Genomic DNA, 12659 nt, shown 5'->3' on the forward strand with positions numbered 1-12659 from the left:
GCATGTTTGGGTTTCCACCTGCAGAGACTCTGGCTGGTTTGGCCCTTGCTGTGGGTAGGGGACAGCAGGGGCTGCTCTGTGTGTCAGCCTTCTGGGGGATCTGAACCCCCCTTCCTGACAGCTTCCCTGTGGAAAATAACCAAGGCTCAGACTTTATGAAACACATGCTGCTTTCTCCTGACAGTGCCACAAAGCCTCATGCCTGAAAATGGAAATTCTGAAGAAAACTGTGTGACTGCTTGCACCGAGGCAATTGGCCGATTGCTCGTGTCCACAGACTGGTCATGGATCTGAAGATCAAACCAGGAATGGGGAACGGCCACTTCTCTGTTTTTGGTGGTATTTCCTCTTTTCATTGCTCTCTGGCTGTGATCAGCCAGGAGGGAAGCCTCAGAAACCCCCAGGAACCCCAACTTCTGCTGCTCTGACACCCCCTGCTAATGTAATTAAGTAATGCTGTTGGCTAGAGCATGGAAACATAGAATCACAGAATCTCCTGAGTTGGAAGTGACCCACAAGGATCATCCAGTCCAATCCCAGGCCCTGCACAGGACCCCCCCAACAGTCCCAGCATGTGGGAGCTCCTGGAGCAGGTCCTGTGGAGAGCTATTAAGTTGGTCAAGGTTCTGGAACATCTCTCTTGCAAGGAAAGGCTGAAAGAGCTGGGCCTGTTCAACCTTGAGCAGAGACAGCCGAGAGGGGACCTCATCAGTGTGTATGAGTGTCTAAAGGGTGGGTGTCAGAGCGTGGACCAGGCTCTGCTCAGTGGTGCCCAGCAGTGGGACAAGAGGCAGAAACTGATACCCAGGAAGCTCCACCTGAACATGGGGAAGAATTTCTTTCTTGTGAGGGTGACCAAGCACTAAACAGGTAGCCCAGAGAGTCTCCCTCACTGGAGATATTCCAGAAACACCAGGACAATCCTGTGCCCTGTGCTCTGGGATGACCGTGCTTGGAAAGGAAGGTGGGACCAGATGACCCGCTCTGGTCCCTTTCAGCCCGAACCATTCCGTCATTCTGTGATTCCGTGTGCTGAGAGCGCTGTCCAAAGGCTCTTTGAGCCCTGTCCGCCCTGCCCGGCGCTCAGCGAGCCGCACCGAGCTCCCCGGGCCGCGGTGGCCGCGGTGGCCCCGCTCGGAGCCCGCGGGGAGCGCGGGGACACCCACGGCTGCCGCCGCGGAACCTTCGTGCGGCGGAACCTTCGTGCTGCGGCGCGGGGGCCGCGGGCTGCGGGGGCGGGCTGGGGCGGACCGCGCGGAGCCGGGGCGGGAGCTGAGGCGGGATCGGGGCCGGGATCGGGATCAGGATCGGGAGCTGAGCCAGGAAGCGGCCCCGCGGACCCGGCCAGGCCGAGATGTACGCGGGGCTGCAGGAGCTGGGAGTGGCCAATGGCGAGGACCTCAAGGAGACCCTCACGAACTGCACGGAGCCGCTGAAGGCCATCGAGCAGTTCCAGGTGCGTTGGGCGCCGCGGAGGTGCCGTGTGGGGCCGGGCTGTGCGGGGACAGGGAGCACGGGACGGTCCCCAGTGTCGTCTGGGGTTTTTCCTCGCTTTTTTTTGTTATCCCGAGTGCCGTTCTCAGTCCTCGCTGCGGTTGGTGTTGCAGACGGAGAACGGGGTGCTGCTGCCCTCGCTGCAGTATGCCCTGCCCTTCCTGGACCTGCACGGCACTCCCCGGCTCGAGTTCCACCAGTCCGTGTTCGATGAGCTGCGGGAGAAGCTGCTGGAGAGGGTCTCTGCCATCGCTTTGGAGGGGAAGGTCGAGGAGAGGTTTGTCAGCAGTCTTGTTTGTTCCTTAGAGTAAGCTGGGAGTTCTGTGTGAAAATACAGCTGATGGGTGACTTCTGTAAAGGAGAGTTGTGTTCCTCAGGCACTGAGTTGCAGTGGCTTTGAAGTGAGCCACTTTGTTCCTTTACTGATCCATGGTACTTAATTTGGTGCTTTTCCGTGTTTTCAGATACAAGAAGCTGGAAGATCTCCTAGAGAAGAGCTTTTCCCTGGTCAAGATGCCCTCCATACAGCCCGTGGTCATGTGTGTCATGAAGCACTTGCCCAAGGTAGGACCACTGCACTGGTTGTGCTGGTATGACATGGTGTGTCACTGCTGTGGCATCTCTGGTGTGGCTCTGGCAGGTGGGCTCTGCTCCTTCTGCAAGTTTGTTATTCAGTGTTGGGGACTGACTGAAGGTTTCATACATTCTTGTATCTGCTAAAAACTCAGTGGACTGATTCAAAAAGCATTTTATATTTTCATAATTGGATGAGACTATTTCCCTATTTTCTTCAATCCATGCAGCTCCCTAAAAAGTCAAGTTCACTGACAGCTGAATGTGTGGATTGCAGGTCCCTGAGAAGAAGCTGAAGCTGGTGATGGCTGATAAGGACCTGTACAAGGCCTGTGCTGTGGAGGTGAAGAGACAGATCTGGCAGGACAACCAGGCTCTCTTTGGGGATGAGGTGTCACCCCTGCTGAAGCAATACATCCTGGAGAAGGAGAACATTCTCTTCAGCAATGATATTTCCTTCCTGCAAAATTTCTTCAGTCCATCTCCCAAAACGAGGCGTCAAGGAGAGGTAAGGACAAGGGAACCCTCACAGCGTGCTGGTGAGGGGAATTGATCAGCTTTCAGTCAACCATCACATAACAGGGGCTGTTTTCCCCTGCCCACCTTTGCTGCTGAAGTTCAGCTGGACAAGTGCAAGAAACACCAGGCCATTTTCTTCTACACATCTTCATGAAAGCAGCAGGAATTATTTTAGTAGTTATGTAATAATTAATTAATTTTCTAAGCTGTTTACGCACTTAAAAAGTAAAAAAAAAGCAAGGCCAGATTTTTTTTCTCTGTTGTTCAGTCTGGCTCTAATACACTTCAGCTCTTCAGCTCCATCACATCAGTTTGAATATGTTAATATGTTAAATTTCTTTTCTTGGGACCTTTTTTAGTGGACATAGCTCAACTGAAGTTGCCTTTCTTTTTTGTGAAAATGGAGAAGGACATGGAAAGCTGTAGTTAATTGGCATCCAGTAAAGTTCCTCTTTGAATTAAATTAACTATAAGGCAGTGTAAAGCCATAATTTAAGAGAGAGCAGCACATCTGTTACATGAGGGGTTGTTTTAGGCCTGTTTTGCTTTCAAAATAATTTGGTGTAAATGCCCTGGTGCAGCTTACTCCAGGTTTGCACTGCAGAGTTGTGCACCAACCCCAGCTGGGCACTCAGCCTCACACGTCCACTGGGTCACTCCCCCTGAGGGGGTGGGGGGAGAATCAGAAGGGTAAAAGACAGGAACTTGTGGGTTGAGATAAAAACCTGTTATGGCTGTTGAAGGTTTGGTAAATGTCTCTTGGACAAATGCTGCTGGAAACCTTGGAGTAAACAGTTCCTTTTCAGGACCTCATGTCCCTGCAGATGCTTCAGTCTTGGTAAATCACGTAACATAATTAATTTACATTTTGTGTGCGTGTGAAATGAGAGCATCTCTTGGTGCTGAGCCCACATCTCTTCCACCCTGGGCTCAGGTGGTGCAGAAGCTGACCCAGATGATTGGGAAGAACGTGAAGCTCTATGATATGGTGCTGCAGTTCCTGAGGACGTTGTTCCTTCGCACCAGGAATGTCCATTACTGCACGCTGAGGGCAGAGCTCCTCATGTCACTGCATGACCTGGAGATCAGTGAGATCTGCACCGTTGACCCCTGTCACAAGGTACCAATCATGTGGGACAGATGGGGGTATTTATGGAGAATTTTCTGGAAAAAGCCCAGAGAAGACGAGTCCTTCCTGTAAAGAGAATTCAGACCTTGAACCTAAATGTCATCTTATATTCCTTGGACCTTCAGGTGAAAATTTCATCTTGGTTAAGCAGTAGTTTGCTTTCATTTTGTAACCCATGAATCATTCAAATTTAGGGAACTTTGGCAGTGTTAAAAGCAATGTCTAATCTGACATCTAATCTGTGTAGATGCTGCAGAAATAATAAAAACCATCAGCTTGCCCCAGGTTCTTACTTCAGGCTTCCCTCTCAGTTGTGGATATGCACCATCTGTCAGTAAACTGTGTGTAACAGTGAATACTTTGGATATTGAATTATAAGGAAACATGAAACTATTCAAGTATTGGGAAGTGACAGATGTGTTAATGTCACAGCAGGATCTTGTCACTGGCCCCTTGTTCATGGTAGCATCACTCTGACCTGGAGCAAGGCTTTTCTCTGAAAAAGCCTTGTGTATTCTGCTTAAAAAATAGTTCACTAATACAGCTCTAAAGCAGAAGCACCTCCACTGTCAATACTCCCTTATTTAGAGAGTGGGAGTGCTATTGCAATGGCCAAAATAAACCAAATTTGTATTTCTAAGTGATTCTGCTTCTTTCTCAGTCTCCTACTTGTGTAAATCCACAGGTGTGCAAGGCAGTGGTGGATTGAATAAATGCCTGCTCCTTATTTCCCAGGGAATGCCTTTCCTGGGAGGGCAGAAAGTGACCCCAGGTTAACTTCCCTGGGCATTCCTGACCTCCTTTTGGGATATTGGCATTTCTGAGCCCTGTGTTTGTGACCAGTGTGGTACCATGCCTAAGTGCATTAATGAAGCATCTTAATTCCAGATATTGGGGAGTCATTCTGAGCCTGTTTTCTCTGCCATCATGTGTTTTACTGCTGGTTTAATGGGTTCATAAAGCTCCCTCCATTTGGTGACAGTTCACCTGGTGCCTCGACGCCTGCATTCGGGAGAAGTTCGTGGACAACAAGAGAGCTCGGGAGTTGCAAGGGTTCCTGGATGGAGTGAAGAAAGGACAAGAACAGGTGTTGGGGTAAGGCACTTGGGCTGTTTATTGGGAAAGTGAAAATGGGTTCCTGGCACTCTCAACGTCCAACAGGTGCTGAAGGTGTTAATTTTTCCCTAAAGCCAGCAAACCTCCAGCAGCCCCTCTGTGCAGTCACATCCCAAACATCCCCCAGTGCACTGGGACACAGCCAAGCACATCCTGGTGGCAGAGCTTGCACTGCTTCACTTGCCACTCTTGAGTCTTCCCTGTGGCCTCATAACAAAATTCAAGAGCCTTTGTTAGGGAGTCAGAATAACTTATTATGAATGTCTTGTCTGGCTTTAAACCCAGAGAAAATGGGCTGGTGGTGTTTGTCAGTTAAGTACTTCATTAGCTCCAAATGACACTCCTGTTGTGATCTGCCACACTTAACTTTTCTGGAAGGTGCCCTCACAGTATTTTATTTAGCTGGTACTTTCAGATTTTGTCCATTGGTATTTTAAACTATTTGAGAATCACTTTTACCTGTTGTTTTTGCAAGGCCTCGGAGACTTTTCTGTCCTCAGCACTCTGGAGATGGTCAAAACCTGCCAGGTTAAAATGCTGGGGCCACCAGAGCTGCACTGCCTGTGGGCTGTGTCCCAGCAGAGCTTCAGCTGGCTGTGGGAGATCTTGTGCTTGATCTCAGTGCAGAAGACTCTCAGCAATTGTTTTTGTGCTCTTCCAAGTCAAAACCACCATGAATGTTATTTCTTTGCAAGGCAGGAGAAGGTTCATCAGGTGTGCACACAGCTGGGTATGGACCTGTACAATGGGGTTGTTGGTTATGTATGACAAGTGTTGATTTTTACTTCTTCTCAGGGACTTGTCAATGATCCTGTGTGATCCCTTTGCCATCAACACCTTAGCCCTGAGCACCATAAGGCACCTGCAAGACCTCGTTGGGCAGGACACCTTACCCAGGGTAAGCATTGCAGCTTGTGTGCCTAACCTGAACTGTGGTCTTGGCTGACGGGCAGCCATCAGGGAAGGACTGTCCAAGGCTCCTTAAGTTCCCAGATAATCAGTTGGAATAAGGGAAACATGATTCCTGTCCATTTGCAGAGCTCTGCAGGAGCTGTTTGGACATGGGCATTTTGGAACTCTCCAAACTGACTGTGAATTCTTTGCATGGCTCATTCTGCCCTGGCAGCTGTGCAAATACAGAATAATGTGTAGAATCTGTGCCTCCCTGCTTTGTCCTTCCATCAGTTTGTCTGACAGCAGCACCTTTCTCCTGCCACGGTGAATGCCGTGGGTTTGTTTGCACTGTTCTGGTCTGGTGGCTGAGCTAAAACACAGTTCCTGCAAGTGGAGTCTGCAGGAGGTGCTGAAGTGTTAAAGAAGGGCACCCTGACAGGTGTCTGAACAGTGGGAGCCATTGCTGGGTTTATCCCTGAGTCCTTAAATGTTATTGTTGCATGGAATAACTTCCTTGTAACAGTTTAAGACTGAAAATCGTTTGGGTTTCGGGACACAATACAAGCAAAAAAACCCATTGGCATTCTTACACACCCTTTCTCCTCCTTTCTTCTGCTGAGATGACTTGGTTTGTCACACCATATATTTTAGTGCACTAATTGGGCTGGACACATTTTTAAAAAGATGTGCTCAGATGGCTGCAAACTTCCTGGTGCATTATAAATTTACAACCCCCCCACAAACCCTCAGGTGTGTCAGTTATTTGATGCCCATTTGAGGATCAGTTTGCAATTAACTTGAAGAACTGAATGCCTTAAGCAGTCTTGGTTAAAGCTGCTAATCCAGAACAGCTTTGAATATAAACCACTATTTCCAAATAAATATCTCGTGTGGAAGATCAAAATAGCTGTTTTTCTTCTCCCCTTAAAATTCGAGGAAAGCCCAGATCTGCTGCTGCTCCTTAGGATGCTGTCTTTGGGACAGGGGGCCTGGGACATGATTGACAGCCAAGTCTTCAAGGAACCAAAAATGGTGAGCCCTTTTGATGTTTAGAATTTTAACACAATTAATCAAATTTAGACTTGTTTATTATTTTATTGCTTTCCTGATTTAACATTTGTTCTCCAAATGTCTCATCAGAGCTTTCTTGGGAAAAAAACAGTGGTGACAGAGCAGTGGATATGCTGCGAGCTTCCTTTACCTGCTTTTTTATTTCCATGGTCCTTACTGTTCTAAAATCAGCCTGTACCTCTGTTAAATACTGCACTGGTTGCTCATTGCTCTCTCATTTTTCCTGGAGTCTTGTACACAACTGGTGGGTTCGTGGAACACATCTTGCATGAGGAAAGCAGGATTTCCAGGACTGGTCTAAAACTCTGGTAGCAGTTTAGAAGCTTTTCATTGACAAGAAAAATGTTTTTTCCCTTCCAGCTCTCTGTTACAGCAGTTTTGTGTAGTGCCACATTTGACTGTAATCTTTTCCATGCTTTGGAAATCCTTTCCCAGTGTTACAGGAATCTCTGGTGGAGTTCAGCTGAGAGCATGAGGGCCAACCCTGGTGTTGCACAGCAGGGCTGTTCCTCAGGAGGAATTTACTGTTTCTGTTCTGAACTATAAAGCAGTAAATGTTTACCTAGGGGCACATTTGAAGTCTCCAAAATACATCTATTCCTGGCTGCTGGCACATTGAAATTCACCACGGGGAGGGTGTGCATTAACACTGGAACTGTAGCAGTGAGAGTGACCAGTAATTCTGAAGGTAGTGCTGTGATTTGTGTTCTCTCATGAACTCTAAGGAGAAATGCTGAGCTTCTTTCCAAAGGGAGTCTCTGAATCTGTCTTTAAAATCTGATTTAGTTGTGGTTGTGTTACCACAAATAAGCCTGGGCCATGCTGGGAGTCTGTAATTGTTGATATCAGCAGTTTGATGTCATCCTGAACACATCTCGTGGCTGCAGCAGTGCTGGGAAGGGCCTCTCAGAAGAATTGCTGCATAATTGTCCAAAGAAGGGGTTTGAGCAGGAGTATTTCTGTAGTGAGATGAAGCAGAGTTTTCCTAATTACCATGGAACATGTGGAAGTGAATTATTCAAGAATTTTGGCTGGAACTGGATGTCTGTGAGCTGGTTTTCCTCAGTGTGGGGTGAGGCTCCTCACACTGCCTGGCTTTTGTTAGAGCACTTCAGCACCATTAGGTGGCACGAGGTGATTAATGATGGCTTTGTTCTCTTCCCTCTGTCCTTCCCTCCCTCCAAGGAAGCCGAGCTGATCACCAGGTTCCTGCCCCTGCTAATGTCCTTTGTGGTGGATGACCACACCTTCACTGTGGATCAGAAGCTGCCCTCGGAGGAGAAGGGACCAATCCCCTACCCCAGCACCATTCCTGAGGCTTTCACCAAGTAGGTACCTGGCACCAAAGCAGCAGGGAGCCAGCCAGAGCTGACAGGGAAAAACTGCCTGTGCTAAAGGCAAGGCTTCCTGGGATGAGATTCAGTTCTAATTCATCAAGTCTGAACTTTCCCTTTAACAAAACAGCTTTCCATTGTGCTTCCTCAAATAGAATTCATCTACATAAAGTAATATTTCCATAATGACCATTCTCTCATTCAGTATGAGAGTATTTGGTGTTTCTGTTCAGCTTCCCAAGCAGTGAATGCTGAGTTTTGGGTGATTTTGGGTGCAGCACACTGGACCATGCTGAATGCCCATGCTGAAGAGCACTACTTGAAATCATAAAGTTGGCTTTTTTGGCACCCCCACTCTTTCTCTATTGAGAACCTGTCACTCCAGGGATGTCAGAAAGATAATTAGAACCTCTGTGTGCTCTGTTGTGTTCAAATCTTCCACTAACTTCCAGCACAGTTCTTCCCTGTGTGCCAGAATCTGGGATACTGTAGTTGAACTCCCCTCTATGACAATGTTGCTATATGACTTTGGGAGACTAACACAGCATTGGACTTGTATAGCTTTTGAGTATTTGGGCTCCTTCTAGAGCCCATTTTGAATAGCACTTTTATAATGAATACATTATAAATGTTCTTTGTTAAATCCAGCTGTTTGCTGAATGTTCAATTTTTCTGGAGCGTGGTGGTGAACACAGAGGGGATGATCCATCTGCTCCCTCACTGAGTAGCTGCTCTTCAGTGGGTTTGAGGTTAGCCACTGCTGTACCTGCTTGATAACTATTCCAAAATTACTTTAAATCTCTTTAATAAAAGATCTAAAATTTTAAATAATCTGTTTTAGCTTTATCAGTGAATAAACTTTGCTTGTGCTGTTAACAGGTTCCTGCAGGAGAACAGAATAGCCTGTGAGATTGGGCTGTATTACATCCTTCACATCACCAAACAGAGGAATAAGAATGCTTTCCTTAGGCTCCTGCCAGCACTAGGTGAGTTTTTGTCTCATCTTCTGTTCTTTGCCTTGTATTGGACACCCAGGAGGCCACTAAACCTGGAGTGAAAGGGATATCAGAGCCAGGGACATAATGTTCTGCCTTTGGCTCTTCTGGTGACTCAGCTGTGAGTCCTTGTAGGAGTGTGTGGGTTTGGCTGCAATTTTCTGCTGATCTGAGCATTTAGGGACAGTGCTTCCTTATATCAGGGGCTCCATTAGCAACGAGATTAGTTGAAAACTGTCTGGAATGAATGTGAAAGATAACAGAGCAGGTGCCCTAATTCTGCTGCTGCCCAGGGTGATTGCAGGTGGCCGGAAGTTGCTGGGACTTGGCTGTGTGTGGTGAAAAAACTGGTAACAAAATAGGACTGAACACAGCCTTAATTTTTTCACCAGTATTATCTTGTTCACTGACTCCTCTGGGATGAGTTGCAGGAGAGCTCTGGAGCAATCTGCTCCTAATCTTTTATGTCCAAAAGATCAAAGCCACCTGCTTGGGCTGTCTGTTTTCAAAGGAAATTAGAAAAAAAATGAGTGAAAGAAAGTAGGCTTAGATTAGATATTGGGAAGGAATTGTTCCCTGGGAGGGTGGGCAGGCCCTGGCACAGGGTGCCCAGAGCAGCTGGGGCTGCCCCTGGATCCCTGGCAGTGCCCAAGGCCAGGCTGGACATTGGGGCTTGGAGCAGCCTGGGACACTGGGAGGTGTCCCTGCCATGGCAGGGGTGGCACTGGATGAGCTTTAAGGTCCCTTCCAACCCAAACCATTCTATGATGAAACCTCACTGCAGGGTTTTCAGCAGGAGCTGTGTGGACAGCTTTTGGCACATCCTTGTCAGTCTGTCTTTTTCCTTTCTGTGTTTTCTAGTTGAGACATTCAGTGACTTGGCCTTCAGTGACATTTTCCTGCATCTGCTCACTGGTAACCTCACCCTGCTCAGTGATGAGTTTGCACTCGAGGAGTTCTGCACCAGTCTCTTTGATGGCTTCTTCCTCACTGCCTGCTCCAGGTAAAGCAGATTTTTCTCACTGGGAGAGAGGCAGTTTACAGAATGCCTGACAGAGGTTTTACTGCTTTGAACAATGGTTTAATAGTTCACCAAATTCTTCACAGGCAGTGGAAATATTATCCTGATGCTGTTTCCCTTTAAGGAAAGGTTTATGTTTTGGGATGAAATTTTTATCAGCAAAATGGTTATGTCTTGACTGTGAATGATTATCTAAACTGTAATTCATTATCCCTAAGTTGGAGTTGCAAAGGAGAATATCCTTCAGGCTTTGCAGTAGCTCTGGATATGTAGAGTTAACTTCAACTCTTTGCAATATCATCTGCACACAAAAATCTCTTGTTACCTCTGGTCAGACACTGTGGTTTAGCTGCTGGCCTGCAGACCAGCATCTAGAAAGCTTCTCCCAAAGCTGCTGAAATTGCTGCTGGGGCATAGCAGCATGTGCTGCTGCTTCCTCCACACACTCTGTGCTTAAAATCTCCTCCTCCCTCCTCATAGTTGTGCAGGTAATCCACTCCTGTTGAACAATTCCTTGTATCCTTGAAGGTCTAAGGCAGTGTTAGTGCTTACACTAAGTTAGCCCCTTACAGAAGCTACAATTCTCAGGGGTTTTGGAAATCTGTAGCAGAGTCTGCGGTGGGGTGAATTATTCTGGTGCTGTTGCTTCCTTGTTACAAGGTGGTGTTTGTGTGTCTTGGTTACTCTGCTTTCAAATGGCTCTTGCAGGAAGGAGAATGTGCACAGACATGTGCTCAGGCTGCTGCTCCATCTGCATCACAAAGTGGCCCCAACCAAACTAGAGTCTCTCCAGAAGGCTTTGGAGCCCACCAAGCAGGTAGGAAGGGAAGCAGGAAAAAGAGAAAACTGATTGCAAATGAAAGCAGCTGCCTTTGCAGACGTTGTTTAATGGAACACGAGCTCTGCTTTCCAAGTGTACCAAGCTGTGGTCTAATTCCCTGGTAGCTCCCTCTTTCTGTGCTGGTTTGTGTTGAACACACGGGGTTGAAGGCACACTTGGTGTTCTGGCTGGAATGGAGTGTGACTCTGCTGTTTCCCCTCCCTGATTCTCATTCTGCAGAGTGGGGAAGCTGTGAAGGAGCTTTACAACCAACTCAGTGAGAAACTGGAGCTCCACAAGCCCAGCCCGGCTGAAGTGACTGAGACTCCCTCCATGGAGCTGCCCCTGCCCACCGTGCCCACTCCAGCCTCACGTTGAGCTGTGGCTGCAGGGCAGGACTGAGAGGAGAGGAACTGAGCCTGTGCTGCCTTCTGAGTGTCCCTGCTCACGTGGTGGAAACAAAAAGCCACTGAAGCTCCTTCAGGAAACGCTGCAGTTCACCCAACTCACTGGCTCTTGTTGGTTAGAAAACTGTGTGCAGTGCATTGCAAGGTTTACTTTTCTTAAAGATAGCTGAGTGTCTTCTTGTAGATCCACTTAAAATCGGACTGTACATTTTTTTTTTAAAAAAAAGGAAAATGCATATTTTTAAGCTTGGCATCCTGTGTTTTTAAACTCTGCTCAGTGGAGCCCTGGTGTGGTTGAGAAGGTGGTGTGGGCTCCTGAGGCTGTGTGGTTTTCTTTGGCCTCGGTATGCCCCTTGAGGTCTTTAGAGAAGATGCTCAAGAGGAGGAAAGAGTCAGAGGAGATGAGCTCTACTGAAACCAGTTCCTGTTTGAGGTTCCATCTCTCGTGGCACATGGTAAGATGAGCTGCACTAGTCAGAGGTGTTCACTGCTGCCACCAGCCCAAGCAGCAGTCAGCAGCCTCTTCTCAGATGGGCTTGCACAGAGAGCCAGAAATTGAGCCAGTCTCTCCCCTTTTCTCCCCACTTTTCTCCAAAGGAGTAGCTTGAAGTGAGTCCTGGAGCTGGTTACAAAGAACAAGACTGTGATGTCGCTCAGTGACAGCAGGGGTTGAGTGTAGGTGGAGTGAAATACAGTTTTTGAAAAAACAGAATCATGGAAATGACCTGGGTTGGAAGGGATCTTAAAGATCACCCAGTGCCACCCCTGCCATGGGCAGGGACACCTCCCAGTGTCCCAGGCTGCTCCAAGCCCCAATGTCCAGCCTGGCCTTGGGCACTGCCAGGGATCCAGGGGCAGCCACAGCTGCTCTGGGCACCCTGTGCCAGGGCCTGCCCACCCTCCCAGGGAAGTGTGGTAGTGAACATAGCCTGAACAGCCTGTGCAGGGTGCTGGATGTACAGGGTCTGGGATTCCAGGCATCCAGGGGTGTGGGATGCAGGGTGCTGGGGTGCAATATCCCAATATCCCATCTGTCCCTGCCCTCTGGCAGTGGGAAGCCATTCCCTGTGTCCTCTCACTCCAGGCCCTTGTAAAGAGTCTCTCTCCATCTTCCTTGCAGGTTCCCTTCAGGCACTGGAAGGCTGCTGTTGGGTCTCCCCAAAGCTTCTCCAGGCTGCAAGGCCTGTTCTTCATGGCTCACTTGTGTCGCTGTTTCTGTTCCAGTTCTGCTTTTGCTGCTGCCTCAGCTGGAGTGTGCAGGGGCCTGTTCAGTGCCTGACCACCCT

At 48.2% G+C, this 12659-nt stretch overlaps 1 protein-coding gene across 1 annotated transcript; it reads left to right on the forward strand.

Moving 5' to 3' along the window:
* Positions 1–1284: 1284 nt before the first annotated feature.
* Positions 1285–11618, forward strand: NELFB (negative elongation factor complex member B). Its single transcript, XM_069031869.1, has 13 exons — positions 1285–1456; positions 1608–1771; positions 1959–2058; positions 2345–2575; positions 3521–3706; positions 4698–4810; positions 5627–5729; positions 6662–6757; positions 7982–8124; positions 9010–9116; positions 9987–10128; positions 10855–10963; positions 11207–11618. The coding sequence occupies exons 1-13, from the start codon at positions 1355–1357 to the stop codon at positions 11342–11344; spliced, it is 1734 nt and encodes a 577-aa protein (XP_068887970.1). The 5' UTR covers positions 1285–1354; the 3' UTR covers positions 11345–11618.
* The last annotated feature ends 1041 nt before the right edge of the window (positions 11619–12659 follow it).

Source organism: Aphelocoma coerulescens, chromosome 17, assembly GCF_041296385.1.
Source record: "Aphelocoma coerulescens isolate FSJ_1873_10779 chromosome 17, UR_Acoe_1.0, whole genome shotgun sequence".
Taxonomy (NCBI): domain Eukaryota; kingdom Metazoa; phylum Chordata; class Aves; order Passeriformes; family Corvidae; genus Aphelocoma; species Aphelocoma coerulescens.

Bases quoted from the DNA above. Each gene is read 5' to 3' on its own strand.
- NELFB (XM_069031869.1), top strand. From the start codon at position 1,355: ATGTACGCGGGGCTGCAGGAGCTGGGAGTGGCCAATGGCGAGGACCTC. The intron at 3,707-4,697 runs GTACCAATCATG...ATTTGGTGACAG, and splicing joins CCGTTGACCCCTGTCACAAG to TTCACCTGGTGCCTCGACGC. The intron at 9,117-9,986 runs GTGAGTTTTTGT...TGTGTTTTCTAG, and splicing joins TAGGCTCCTGCCAGCACTAG to TTGAGACATTCAGTGACTTG.